The 15972-nt window shown below is 36.8% G+C and overlaps 1 protein-coding gene across 1 annotated transcript in view; it reads right to left on the bottom strand.

Annotated features, from left to right (window-relative positions):
- Positions 1-246: 246 nt before the first annotated feature.
- Positions 247-15972, bottom strand: part of RNF217 (ring finger protein 217) — a 119995-nt gene continuing 104269 nt past the window's right edge. The window contains exons 4-6 of the mRNA XM_036248596.1: positions 7818-8019; positions 2944-3015; positions 247-1571 (exon numbers count right to left, since the gene is read on the bottom strand). Coding sequence (XP_036104489.1) covers positions 1498-1571; positions 2944-3015; positions 7818-8019 — 348 coding nt within the window. The 3' untranslated portion in view covers positions 247-1497. The remainder of the gene's footprint in view (positions 1572-2943; positions 3016-7817; positions 8020-15972) is intronic.

Here is a 15972-nt window from a genome sequence, read left to right as displayed (position 1 = left end):
AGGCTTCTTAGGGGTCTCTACTTCCTTTCTGCTGATGAACTTTTGTGATGAAGGCAAAGGAATAACATAATTTAGTTACTTGTCCTTTTCTTATTTTTAAAGATGTCTCGATTTGGTATAACTTCCTGAAAAATTTCCTTCATTTTTATTTTTATTTTTGTTTCCTTCTCCAAAAGCAGTTTATATTTTAGATCAACCCATAAACAAAAAAAAAGTTTTGTTTTAAAATTACCTCTTGCTAAGAAGATATCAACACATTATTATGCAGATGAGCAGTAAACATGAGAAAAATCCTTCAAAACTAGTGAAACTTGGGGGCAAATTAAAACGAGAGAAAGAGATAAGGGGGTGGGGTGGTAAATAATACCACACCTTGACCTAAAGCAGAATTATCTATAGTTACAACTTGCTTAAAAATGAGAATAGGGATCTGTTTAGAGGCCTAAGCAATTTTCTCTACAGCAAACCTGCTATTTCAATTACCTGCTTCTGCCTGGAGAATGTATTCATATCGTGAAGCACGTGTGCCCAAACAGAGGAAATCTGAAAAGACTGAATGTCCGGGTCTGGACAATTTCCTAAAATCAGTCAATCAGTTTTGTCAGTTTATAAAGTTTGACAATCCTTGGGGTGACAAGGCACACATCTGTGTGTGTGTGTGTGTGTGTGTGTGTGACAAAGAGAGAGCAAGACATAGAAAGGGTCAACAGTGAAATAGCCTGTTGTCTATATTGACTTTAATTCAGTACATTCTCAAGTTACGCCCACAAAGGAACCATCATCTTTAAATATATCTGTGAAAATGTGAAAGTACAGTGTAGAGGCATGGGACTTTGCAAGCACAAGGTCATTGGATCGAGTTTTAATACAGGTATTCATACACACATGTTCATACCCCTACACATATATACTTCAGTTAACACATGATTCTTTTCATTCATTTAGTTTCATTAGTTCCCTTTGGGCACTGAGATTTGAACAATCAGAGCATCTGAAGAATGAAGGAATTATACTGCTTGGGCCACAGGTGAAGAGGGGCATAAGATGAGCCTTGATCTTCTGAAAAGTGGCCTTGCTCGTTGGTACAGGTGGACCTTCAGCTGTTCTGTCTCACAGGTGGGCTGGAGGAGGGTTCAGGTACAAAGACAGTCCAAGCTATTCTCGCGAGAGGCCTGCTCAGACAGTTCTGAGGATAACTGGTTCTTATTTAAAACAATTTCTTCCAAGACCCATCAAGAAGGTCAGAATTGTGATATGGATGTTTATAGTGTATGAAAATGACCATTTTAAAAAAGCAGCACTCAGTATAAGGAAAGGACAGGATACCGTGTTGGGAGTGCGACGGAGCTAGAGGCTTTGTGACCTGCAGAGAACCACGGGGACACGAGATTGCAGAAGGTTCCGCCCCATGTGTTTCGAGACACGACTCTCTGATGGGTGTGCCATTCTGTGCAGCTCCTGACCGGACCAGCTTAGTTAGATGAAATCCTCTGCGTTTCACCAGTGCATACCTGTCCGTGATCGTTTTCTCTGTTTTTTACAAAGGCAATAGATAGGAAATACAAATAAACCTACAGGTTAAAAAAAAAAAAAAAAAATTAAGCTCAACATGAGGAGAGGCATTTAGGCTTATATAATAGCTGAAAATTTTCCATTTTGCAAATGATTTAAAAATAATCATAACTTAGCAATACATAAAAATGAAAAGAGGGAAGACATCTATGCTACAAAATGTATTTACTTCTACAAGAGTTCATTCTTTATTACTTTTCTTTAGCTTTCTTCCCTTGTTAACAACCTCAGTGATATGGGTTTAAAAATGGAATAATCTTTTCTATCAAAATATCAAACCTTAGGTTTAAGTCTTCTTTATTAGCTCTAGTTAAATCGTATGAACACTATGATATTCACACTTCAGTTTAGGCAGAATAACATATCACTTAACAACATGTGGAGACAAATATCAGGTTTCATCTCCAGCTCTACCACTTATGATTGGCCTTGGAAGCCTTAATTTTCTTAACCATAAAATGCAGATAATAATATCTACTACATAAAGTTAGACTCATTGTAATAACTTAAATGTCAGTTACTTTATAATTCTACCTCTTATACATGCAAATGACTTGCTAAATAGTACTTGACACAGGAGAAGTTATTTTATTTAGAAAAAATTATTCCATCCACTATGTGAAATAATCATCAGAGATGCCTTTATCTATAGCATTTAGTATTCTCTAAAGCAAGATTCTCAACGTGTGGTCTCTGGATTAGCAGCATTGGAATCACGTGAGAAATGTTTAGAACTAGAAATTCATGGACCCTGCCCCCACACTGAATCAGAAACTGTGGGGCAGATCAGCAACCTGTGCAGTAAACAGCCTCCAGGTTATTCTGAAGCATGCTTGATTCTGAGAAACCACTGCTTTTAAAAATATATTTTAATATATTTGTGTGAATAAAACTGTAGAAATCACTGATACATTTTCTATTTGTCAGTGCTCAGGTATATGTTGGGTATATGTTCTCATCACATCAAAGGTATCTTTTTCCACCCAGGGCACCCTTTCCTAGAACAAACCAAACACCCACGGGTGTACCAGAGCTTCTTCTTTGATGTTCCAACTGGACTCAGAATTGAAAAGTCTGGGATCTAGGCCACTGGACTCATTCGCTATAATACTAGCTGTATTGATATTGCTATTCAAAGGGAGTTAATGATGCTTCATAAGATACATAGACTGAACAAGTGTCACACAAATACATCCTGTATGATATACAAGCCTCTGAATCTGTAAATCATATGTTAATGGCCTATCTAAAGCAAGCATAGAACAGATATCATGTCCACTTAATAACAGATTCACATTATTACATTTACACTCATACTCTCTCTATGGCACTCAAAGAATTCTAATCTCAGATATGTTAAGTGTTTCTTACCAATTACAACTGCTATGGCCCCTAGTGCTAATCCCAGGACCAGGATTAGAGGTGCAACAAATAATTTTCCAGCTGGAAAACAAAAGGCGAAACTGTTTAGAGTCTTAAAACAAATTTACCCAACAATTTCAGCAAGGTTTTTCAATACTACAGTGTATGTTGTTTTTTTAAATAAGAAGTCTGATTATAATTAAGGCAATGTTTCCCTAAGGAAATGTGTCGGGTGTACAATTATATACATATGTAGGTTTAGTAACTTCTCTGAAGTATTGGGCACATTAGTCGAACATCTCATAAATCATTTTTCTTTTATAAGCAAAGAAACCCCAAAGCTACTGGCTCACTTTTTTCTACCAGGACCATTCATCTTTGGGCTTTTCCTTTATATCTCTTCCATTTTCAATTTTAAAGATTCTAGAAGATTAAGAGGAGAGTGTAACACATACTGAGTTGTGTCTCAAAAATATAATTAGCTGACAAAATGCAAAACTAGCAGGTGCAGTAGAGGGTTTTAGTCCAAGCGCACATCTGGAAAAGGAATTTATTTATTTCCTGGGTCTAAAGAAAACTAACAATATGAACACCTAATAAACAACTACAAATGAGATGTTTCAGTACTACTGACAGAAACAACTACCAATAAACATACAGTATAGTGAAAGTTATTCAAGCAAATTATTTTACAAATTTAAAAAGAAAACACTCTATAATATTCTAAGGCAAAATGCTGATAAGGGTGCCAAAAGGCATCAACCAACCTTTTTTTTTTCAAAATAAATAATTGAGTACTGATTATAATAAACCTAGATACATGCAAACATACTTCACAACAGGAATTCCGCTAACTTTGAAAGGCACTAGCACACACAAAAAAGCTTAATTGTTAATATAGTGTCATTATGCAGTAATGATCTTAAGGCTTGTGACACATTAGTGTAGCTGTGAGCCCAAACTCAAGAGAGATGAGGAAGGAATGGAAGGACTTTGCAGTAGAATTACTTAGCTGTTTAAGAATAAACCAGCAATACTATTCTACAAATGAAGGACAGTAATTTGGAATAACCAATTACATAAAAATAATAGAAACATAATGGAGCCAGAAAAAAATGTCAACATTTTTATTCTTAAGAAATGGTCTTTGGAACCATTTAGAACCATGACTGGACAGATAGAAAATACAGTTTTTAACATCTAATTTTAAAGAATTGCCATTCAATTGACACATTGTCTAATCCTGGGTTTTACTTATATTTTCCACCTATGACAGAATCCAATTAAGTAACATTAAATCTCATTGAACAATTACATTTTGTACATTCTTAAAGCTATGTTAAACTGTTTAGAATACATTAGCTTGCAGGTTTTAAAATAATCTTTTTCTTTTCTGTACATGTAGTTCAGGATGTTCATTCATGTTTCCTTTTACAAGTTATTAGCTTATTTTCATAACAGCAATGACACATGACTGCAAAGTAACAGCACTGATTTTTTTTTTTCAAACATCACAGAACTCCGAGACCCAGATACCTGCTTTCCCTCTCTGGGAAGAAATGAACTTATTGCAATCAGGCAATCAATGTTCAACACATGTTTCAAGTCTACTTTTGAAACTGTCGTGAGGAATTAAGCATGCACTCTTTTATTCCTAGATCATTAACAATTCTTTTAAAATACTATTCTCAACAGTTAATATAGTACTTTATCATATCTATTTATTAGATCTTATTTATTCTTATACTTAATTTTTCCCCTTTTCTTGCTATTTTAAATTATACTTGCAAATACCATTATTGGCTTATCTAAATACAACATTTTAAAATGTCCTCACAGCCCTGTCTGGGGTGGCTTTGTTGGTTGGGCATTGTCCCATGCACTGAAAGGTTGCCAGTTGAATTCCTGGTCAGGGCACATGCCCGGGTTAAGGGCTCGATCCCAGGTAGGGGGTGTGCAGGAGGCAGCTGATCAATGTTTCCCTCTCTCTCTCTCCCCAAAAATAAAAAAAATATTAAAAAAAATAAATTAATAAATAAAATGTCCTTCACATCACTATCAAATTTCTTTGCAAAAGTATTGCACAAAATTTCCAGTGCATTCAGTAGAGTATGAAAGTCCAGCATTGAGTATTAACTTGGCAAAATATTTGCTAATCAAGTCTAGACAAAACAAACAAATAACATATTTCATTTTAAATTATATATCTCTGACTACTAATAATTGAATATTTTTAAACATGTTTACTGGCTATTTTTATGTCTTCAATTCTAGTTCCAGACTTCTTTGTCATTAAAAAAAATATATGTATTATTGGAGGGGGCACCATTATATTTATTCATATAAATAATTTGCAATCTAGAAATCAATTAAAGATCTATATTTTCTTTGCCATTATATGCTTTAATTTAATGCTGTAAATAATTGCATGGGATAATATGAGAATGAAGCATTTTTTCTCATTTTTATTCCCAAAATCATTAATTGAAAAATCTGCCTGCTCTTTACCAGGGAGATGCTTCCATGACAGAGGCTGCTAATCGTCCACAAATCTCTGGTCTCCACTGTTCTCTAGAAGCAGAACCTCTGATCTGTAGGTGGGCATGGGGTCACACATGACGCAGAGCATGGTTCCCACCCTCCAGCTGCGAGAGAAGAGCCCCTTCTCTGCTTCCGTCCAAGAACATCTGGAGGCTGTGGTCCCAAACTGAGGGATCAAACTGGGTTACAGAGGGCGGCAGGGCTTTGCTATGATCAATCCGTCTTCCCTTGTATATGGCAGGGCAAACATGAGTTTGTGACTGACAGAGTACCCCGTTTCCCTGCCTTCTGTGCAGACGGGAGAAGTGGGAAGCACTCCGCGGAGAGCTATGGTGCTAAAGGAGACAGAGGCAGCTGTGCCGGAGGGGACACAATACGTGTGGGAGGGAGAGCTTATCTCACCAGCTGCCGCCTGCTTCGCCGGGTGTGTTCTGACACGTGCACACACACAGGGTAGAAAACCGTTCACAGGAAGCTGGCCATAACAATTTCAGATAAAAAACAGAAAAGAAGGTACAGAGAAAGCATTTCCCTGTTGACAATGTCTATAGGGTGTCCATTTTACAAGCTGTTAAAGAACTCGACTCTTCTATGACCTGAGAAGCAGATTCTAGTGAATGGAAGGAAATATTTTGCCATGAAATGGCATTGAAAAGTAGGAAAGGGAATAACTAACAATACAGAAAATTTAGGATTTTGTGTTTTTAGGTTGTTCTCTGTATGTATAGACTTACAAAGAGGTTACAGCTCAAACTTAATTTGCAATTGGTTTTTTCATGGTATTACTCTTATAAAAATAGGGGTTCGATCCCCTGGCTATCCCTCCTAAGTCTATTTAACTAAATAAGTAAATAATGGTTATATAATTATAGTATATAACATTATAAGCAAATAAACAAAATCACTAAAAATTATGAAAAGCAATCTTAACTATATTGAATTGTGTTGGCTATGAAAAATTACATTTAAATTTCAATAAGGATATAAAAGACTTTGGAAAATGATGGCACTGGTCTCCATAAGTTAAAGTGAGTTTTAGAATTCAGTTCTCTCTTTCACCTGATAGAAACACATCATCAGCACCAGACTTGGTCTGCTTAACCGTTCTACTATTCTGCAGAGGGATGTGGTTTGCAATAGCAGTGATGGATGGCTAGAGACATAAAGAGATTGTCATGAAGTAACTAGGCAAAAGGAGGTAGAGAAGGGGAAATGTGGAAGATGTTAAAAAGTATTGCATATACATGGGAAGGACTACCACGGAAAGACATAATAGACTTCTTTGTGATGAAAAGAGGAAGAAATCCCACAGTGGGTACATTCCAGAGGAGTACAGTGCTCTTGAAACAGCTATTAGTTCGGAAGAACACTGTCTCACACAAAGTGGTGGCATTAGGCCAGAGCAGCAATCTGGGCTTATGTTTGCAGTGTGTGTGTATGATATTATGCGTTGTTGAAGATGAAGAGGGAGGGAAAAGGTCAACCCTGAAAAGCACCACACTTGGATATCTAAACTTGGGTTTGCATGCTCTGAGGACATTTGAATTTCAGTACATTAACTGTTAGCTACTAATATTAACTGTTAATACAACAGAAAATATATACAATGACTTATCAACTATGCAGATACAGTAGAACTAACTCCATTACAAGGCTCTGAAACATATGTGTTTTTTTGTTTGTTTATTTGTTGTTTTTTGTTTAATTTTTTTTTTTTATTGTCACCCGAGGACATTTTTGCATGTATCTTCAGATAAAGCAGGAGGGAGAGAAGAGAGAAGAGAGAGAGAGAGAAACATCGATGTGAGAGAGACACATCAACTGGTGTCACCCAGACGACCCCAACCGGGACAGGGACAAAATGCAATCGAGGTGCATGACCTTAGTGGGAACCGAACCTGGGACTCTCTGGTTCGTGGGCCGACACTCTAACTGCTGAGCCAAACCAGCAGGGCTGTTTGTTTGTTTGTTTTTTTATTGTATAGCACAACCTCATGAATGAACAGAGGGCATGTATAAGATTTGCTGCTAGGTATTGTCAATATAAACATAAATGTGACATTGTTTCTATCAAGTGCCTTACAATAAGGTTCCAGAAATATAAAAGATTAATGACTTCACATTTCTGCAGTGTAATTAATAATTTTTTTTTGCTCATATAAGTAGGGTCCCACTAATAAACTTAAGTTTTTAATGTCAAACTCAAAGGGAGAGAAAACATCTCTTGCCTGTATTGGGGTAAAGGCCCCAACAGAACAGCTGACAGGTGATTCTATTTCTAAGTTCCATTCTCACTGCTTACTTCCCAGAGAAGATTCCTCAAAGTCGTTTCGGATACTCACCACAGACCGACCCTCGCACTAATCTCCTTAGATGAGGTCTCTCTGGGAGGTAGCGATATTTGCATCCAAATATACTGAGGTTTGATGTGTGATCTCCAAAGAAACGGAGCTGGCGGTATCTCTCCCCACATCGATAACAAAAATTAGTGTTACATTGTGAACAGGTCATGTGGTCACATCCTTCAGTTCTCTGGATGTGGATCTGTATCCGCAAAAGAGGGAAAGGTAAGGAAAGGCGATTAAAACTTTGAACAAGTAAGCCTGGCAAATGTTACGGAACAACACTTACAAGTTTCTCCAATATAAGCTTTACATAGCATTCCTGAGGCTGTCAATTTGCTTGTGATCATGTTCTCCAAGATCGTACTTGTGTCAAATACTTCATGTGTGCAAAGCTCAATGACATTTCAGGTACTCATGCAGTTGGCTGAAAATGATTAGTATATAAACGAACACATCCCAAAGAAAATTCACATATATTTCTAGACATACACCTAACTCAGTGGTGAGGAGGCATTTTAAAATGCTAAGAAAGTGGATTTTGTTTATGCTCTGATCAACAAGGTGCCTTGGGGAATAAGAGATCAAGAGTATTCCTTAAAAGCAAGTCTAACGTTTTGTGACTAAACAGCAAGGATAGGAAGCTCTCTTTGAGGAAGGAAATGATAGGAGCTATAAGCGTACTGACAATACCATTTTCGTTTCCAACTCTAATATCATTTGCAAATAGGTTTATAGAACTGTTTGTACAATTCTGTGTGTGCAACTAAGTACCTTCCGCAATTGTTGCCATTAGGTTACATGTAAACACAGTTTCACCCTTAATGCAACAAGGATTTTATTCTTGAACAGCCCACTGTATACCCAATGTGGTAGTCACTGTCTCAGGCACTAACACCATGTTGTAGTCAAGATTTTACTCTTTGAGATATAATTGGATGCTTGATGCAAATCCTCATGGACACTCACAAACTGGAGGCATCTGTCACTCCAGTATGTGCACACTTAATTTCTTAGGTGAGCATCTGTGAAACAGAACTAGTATTTCATTTTTAAAAAAGGTTTAGTAGCACTGTCCACCTCTCATGTGATTGAAACAGGATCAACTAAAAACAGTCTTCACGTTCCACTACCAAGTAGGTGCTTCCTGCCTTGAAGCCACATCTTACTTATTCTTACCATATACATATTCAATATTTTTAAACACACACACAACTTCTTTGTTTAGAAAATGTATTTAAAATGTTCTCAATATCATTTTGACTACTGAGAGTGTCTAGTCATGACTTTGCTTTGGCACGAGTGTTCCATGGATATTTTAATGCAACTGAAAACTGCACAATTAACGTGAGTCAAACCCTCCAGTGGTTGTTTGACTCTTTTCAGTTAAGCCTTGGCTACAGTCCACACCTTTACATATTTCATTTGAAGTTAGGCTCGCCTTCCCCAATGCACAGTGTAGCTCCCTGAGCTTCTGTATCACTGCAGTAATATTACATTTTCCAAAAACTGGACAATGATTATGGAAATGGGACAAAAACATTCAGGAAAGAGATCTTTAATGTAAAAAGAGAAATTAAAAGGTTGAGAGGAAAAGAATATTATACATTTCAAAATATAACCTTTTTTATAGGTTTGGCAAATAAAAATTTTGAAGTTGCTAATTCCAACTCACCTGCAGTATTTATATTAAATAACTAAAATTTTAAACTTTGATTCAAAGAAACAATAAGAATTTTTAAAGGACTTCTGAGGCTGCTTTTAAAATAAGCAAAGATATTAACCATAGTAATGATGAAAGTTTCATTTGAGCAATATACATATTTGTGCATCTGTATGTGTATCTATCTGTGTATCTGTGTATGTATCTATCTATGCATCTATGAATCTATGTATGTATGTATCCATCCATCCATCCATCCATCCATCCATCCATCCATCCACTTACTTACTTACTTACTTACTTACCTACCTACCTACCTACCTACCTATCTGCCTATTTATCTGCCTATCAGTCTATCTACCTCTCTGGAAAGCTTCTTGGCGATGGTGACAATATTGAAGAAGCAGTAACTAAGCAGAGGGCAGCACATCACAGGCAGCATGATGACTGGCACACAGCAGGCACTCAATGCCTGATAAGTGAATGAACCGGGAAAGAAACATGCACTGAGTTTCTGGCAGGATGTTAGGTATGCAAGATCATTAGGCTGATTGTGAGTTAGATGTCCATTGCCCCCAGTGGCTAATTGATTCTCCGCAGTAAGCCTCGGCCACATAGGGAGCTTGAAAGAACCTGGGTTTTGATTTTAAGAAGCCGTCTGTTTAAATTCTGCCTCCACTAGCTGCATAAAAAAAGTTACTTGACCTCTCCCAAGTCTCAGTTTTGATGATATTATTTAACATGAGAATAAAAATGTGACAATACATGTATAGTGCTTAACCCATTGTTTGGCACATACTGAGCCAGATCAATGTAATATGGGTTCCCATCTCTTCCCCTTTACCCACCTAAAAATGTAAGAAACCAAGTATCTGGACAATGGAACTGCGCACGTCCTGAATGCCAGGTGGTCCCCTCCCTCACTTCTCACATGGGTCATTCTTAGGTGAATGCTGAACTAGAGAACACCTTCCTACACAGGGAAGGGCTAGCTTGTGGTTAATAAGGGCATATGAACATCTGTGGTCAAGGGTTACTAAAAAATCACTATTTGGTCAATATAGGCAAAACTTACTTCTTCTGCTATTGGCCAACTCATCCTTTTAAGATTATATTGAAATTTTTTTCTTTTACCTGACAGTCTAGTCAGAGCAGAGCCAGGTTTTATGGGGCCTGAAGGTTATCTAATCTGAGGGGCCCTCTTCAAGGAGAAGAATGTACATTACAACACACACGAGACACTGGCCTAAGACGGGGCTTGTGCAGGTGAGGGTGTCTGACGCTTAAGCCTCTTTGCTTCCTGGTAAACCCGCAGCCCAGTCTTTCCCTGCTTCTGGGAACGACTCTGAAGAATGATTGCTGTGCCCATATCCACTTAGCACAGTGGACGGCGGTCAGGAAAAATGTAGGCCAAAGGTCTTGCTGAAACCTGGAACCCTTTCTGATCCTTCTTTAAACTACCTACGCATGTTCAAAGAGAACTGCTGGGCAGCCCAAATAAAGGTTACTTTATCACACACTCAACTTTTTAATTGTAGGTTGTATTTGATCTGCAAATGGAGACAATAAAGCTTGACTTTTCCTGATCACAAAGCATAGTGCTGTATTGGACTTAAAAAGAGAAAAGGAGTATTATTTGTTTAGAGCCCATTATGAGCCAAGCATTGTAAACAGATTATCACCTTTAAGCCTCATAACCCTACGGTACAGTGAGATTGGCATTTTTCCTCCTAACCAGAGCTGAGAAAAGTCAGCTGCTGGAGTGAAAGGAGAAAGGATTTTGATTCACGTCTGTTTCTTTATTGTGCTAAGCAGCCTCTCATTATAAACTCAAAGGTAAAATTAGAGGTCAATCATATTCTTAGTTAAATGACAGCATAATCTTTACATCAGGCAGACAAACATGTTTCCTCTCCCGTAGTAGGCAAATCTGAGTCTGTCTGCTTGTTTTAGCTTTCCAGGAGGATCAATTCATTTCTTCCTTTAAAACAGTACCAGAATTTTTTCTGACAGGAAGGTTGTTTTAATAAGTTAAACTTGTCACTGACAGTTCATTTGCCTCAAAATGTCTCCTGCAATTTTCACTGTCATTTTACATCTGCGTATAATATTACTTCATTGGGTTTCAAAGTCTTTATGAGGCAAATTTACTTTTTTATTTAAATCATGAAGATGGCAATTTATAGTTTCTGAACAGTCTTTCCTTATTTCTAAAAGAATATTTTGAACACAGCAGGCAACTAAAATATTGTTGGTCTAATACTTCTACACAGGAGGTGATCAAATTCCAAGCTCTGGCAATATTCTGTAGCAATCCTGTATACTGCAGGATTATTTAGTTCGATAGATTAATTTGCATCCTTCACACACATAAAGGTAATGACTTAATCATGAAAAAATTATTTCATAATTTGCCAACTGTTAAATACACAGCACTTCCTTTAACACTGCTGTGAATGTATCTTGATTATATGTGAATATATCATAACTTGATATTAACAGAAAAAATGAATTGATACAATGCAAGTTACTGTGCAACAGGAGATATTACTTTTCACATGCTAAGCAAGTTGTAATTTTGGACTCCTGATACCCATGGGGTAATACATTTTATATGCTAAATGAGTTCCCTGTATATTTCGTTGAAGGGCTCACTTTGGCAATGCCATCTTGTTTTTAAAACAGAGCCTTAAAATGTAGGCTTAAATTATACTTACAGCCCTGGCCAGTTTGGCTCAGCGGTTAGAGCGTCCGCCTGCGGTCTCGAGAGACCCGGGTTCGGTTCCCGCTAAGGGCACGTACTTCGGTTGCAGTTTGTCCCCGGCCCTGGTTGGTCGTGCGGGTGGCAGCCACTCGATGTGTCCCTTCACATCGATGTTTCTCACTCTCTCTCCCTTCCTCTCTCTCCCTCTCACTCTATCTGTGCAAAAAATGGAAAAATATCCTCAGGTGAGGATAAAAAAAAAAAAAAAAAAAAAAAAAATTATACTTACATAAATTTCATTTTATTTCTCAACGAAATTCTGATTTATTATAGTTTCAAAACATTCATCAATTTAGCGCTACCAAAGGAAAAAAAGAAAGATAAGAGGAGAAAAGAACCACCCAGTGGCTATAATTTAGAATCAAAATTTTGTTTTTACTTAAGAGATGGAAAAAAAGAAGAACGGACGAGATATTCCCAATCCAGTAGCTGGAACTGACTACTCATAAACCACAAATGCCATTGGGTTTGTTATTATTCACAGTTTCCTTTCTTCGTCTATAACAAATAAGGATGGATAATAAGGAGTTGAATATTTAAACACTAAATGTTACTTATACCTCTTTACACTTACAAGTCATGAGATGAATGTTCAGAAGATGCCAGATATTTCTTTAATGAGAGTTTTTGACATTAAGTCTACAATGTAGTAGACATGGAGCATTTTTGAGCCTATGCTATTCTTCATAGGACATATCAACAGCTGTAAATAAGTAATTATTCATAGAAAACATATGCTCCTATAATTTAATTCTTATTATTGCCTGGCAACCAAAAATGGCACTGTGAAGGGAGGCATTATGCACTGTTGTGGCAGAAATGTAACGTCAAGACAATCAGTGTTTCAGCTTAATAGGTTCAGATGATCTCTGAAAAATAGATATGTAATTGTTAATGTGCTCATTGTTTCCTAGATAATGACAGGTTGTTTTAAAAAGAATGTACCACAAGTATTTTGATTTTTGCTTTTCAAAAAACATATATATTTTTTGTATTTACCTTCCTCATTTTGTTTACATTTAATAAAATGTCCATAAAGTTCTAAAAATAGAACTAGAATTCAGCCTTCTATTTTCATACAGATACTACTTGATCATAAGGTGAAAGAACAAATGAACTGCTGAATATCCAACCCATTTTACAATTAGCTCAGTATGTATCTGCTCATAAGTATGTATCTTCTCCACCAAGAAATGAGGGCTTATTTTATTCTTTAAGCAGGAAATAACTAAATTAACTGTTCTATATTATTGTCACCAACAAATAATTTACTCTATGTTTAAAAGTATTTTTATGTATGTGTTTGCATTAGTGGCTTTTAATATCTGGAAGAACTGATCGGAAGCAACACTTATAAGAAAGTAAAAAAATGTTCCATGACCAATGCTTAACTCACTATAAATGAACTACGCCTGGCTCACTATCAATTCTTCACAACACAAAGTCTTCACAGATTCAATAAAAATTGTGAACCCCAAATTCTTGTCCAACTCTAACATTAATGTACAGGACAAAAATAAAACAGTTCCAGAGATGCTAAGGCTCCTCTGAACCTTTTCTGGGGCCATGATTCTGGGAAGCACTTCACAAGTGCATGTAATATTGAAGAAAAGACAATATTAGCACATAGAGAAAAAAAGATGGAAGAAATCTGAGAGAAAATTAGGTATAAGAAGTCAGTTGGTTTCAAGAACATCTTCAAAAAAAGATCAGTGGTATATACACCAAGCAATAAAATTCCTCAGGATCTAAATATTAAATAACATGATAAACATGATAAATAAAGTGGGTATTTCTACTTTCAATATGGCAAAAAACAAACAAACAAGAAAACTCACAAAAGACAATGAGAACTTTCAGGAAAAACAAAACAAAAGGCAAGTAAGTTCCAAATTGAGGGTAACAAAATATGCCATGATTAATTGATTCTGAGTAAGGATGCGAGGGGCATGTTCCCTAGAGGCCGTGATCCCATAGAAAAGGAAATGTAACCCTAGTTCCATAATTATATGTGCTTAATTACATAAACACCCAATTGACTTTTCAATGTTAGACACGTCCTTTAGAAAAAACAGAAGTATTAAATATTACATTAGAATAGAATGTGAATGTTACTAAATTTGGCAATATAAAAACAAAGTTACAGTTTGAAGACTGTGGGAAATGGGATGAAGCAAAAGACTTGTAGAAGGTCTAGATTCTTATATACCATCTAAAATTGTTAGACTACTGAACAGACAACTAAGCACATTATTTAAAGGTAAAAGGTCATCAAAAGAAGAATTAAAATAATAATCAAAAATTGGAAGGAGAAGAAAGAAAATGGATAGATATGAATACTCATCTGTCATGTCATAATAAAAGTAGTTGCCTCTATTATGGTAGACTACACTGCAAAAGAGTAAGATGTTGATTTCAAAATTATTTTGTGCGTCTTGCTATGTTAGCCTTTTAAAGCCAATACTCTGATAACTTTTTTAAAAAATAAGTTTTTATTGATTCCTTAGAGAGAGAAGAAGGGAGAGAGAGAGAAAAACATTGATGAGAGAGAGAGAAACAAACATCTATGTGAGTGAGAAACATCGATCAGCTGTCTCCTGCTTGCCCTGCACTGAGGATCGAGCCCACAACCCGGGCATGTGCCCTGACTGGGAATCAAACTGGGACCTCTCAGTCCATGGGAGGACACTCAGTCCGCTGAGCCATACCGGCCAAGCTATACTCTGATAACTTTAATTGTCCTTCAATGTACTGGTTTTCTTTGTTACAGGAAATTTCATATCTATTTCAAGTTAACTCTTATAATTGACTTATGACAGAAATTCTTTGAAGAAGAGTATGGAGTACTGTGCTATTCTTATTCTCCAGGGGAGAGTTGTACTAAATATTAGCCCCTAACTGTATTCCTTCTTTATCATACTTCCCTAGAGCTCATGCCCAGGTTCTCAGAAATCTTCTGATGCGTTTCCCTCCTTCACATTCACTCTCCCCTTTCCCTCTGTGACTGCACACTGCTTGGCCTGCCGACAGTTCAGGTATTGTCACATCCGAATAAGTCCTTCCTTTAATTCCACATGAACTTCTAGCCAGTAAACACCCTCACTCTTCCAGTTTTACCAAGCTTCTTCAAAGCACGTACTCACTGCTTTTCTTACTCAACCTCCACAGCTGGCTGCAACTCCATGTTACTGAAACATCCAGATCAACCATCTTTCTCCAGGAACCATTTATTCATGCATGCATTCAACAAATGTCTATTTGTCCACTGATAAATCTGATACGACTCTGCCCTTGACCGTATAATTGAGCTTATAATCCAAACTGCAGAAAGAGCTTAATCAATTGTACAAATAAATATACACTCATAAGCTATGACAAGTGCAATGAATGAAAAGAACAAGTTGTGACGAGAGTACTTAATAGGAGGAGCTTGATTTGGTCTAAGGGTTACTTCTCTAAGGAAGTAACATTCGATCTGAGAAATGAAGGTCAAGTAGCAGTACCAGTTAAGAGGACTCAGAGGTTGGGAGAGCATCCCAGCACAGCCTACTCATGACACTGCATCCATGAAGTGAGGAGCAACCTGTACCAGCCCTGTTGCAGCATTTCTTACTCTACATTTTAAAACTCTTTAATCATCTGTATCCTTTCACTCAAGCTCTCTCCTCTCCCAGTTGATGAGATTGAAAGGACCCAGATTATGTTCATCTTGTTTACTGTTTTATGTA

This window comes from Molossus molossus, unplaced genomic scaffold, assembly GCF_014108415.1.
Source record: "Molossus molossus isolate mMolMol1 unplaced genomic scaffold, mMolMol1.p scaffold_m16_p_8, whole genome shotgun sequence".
Classification (NCBI taxonomy): Eukaryota; Metazoa; Chordata; class Mammalia; order Chiroptera; family Molossidae; genus Molossus; species Molossus molossus.
This window is presented reverse-complemented; position numbering and strand designations above follow the sequence as displayed.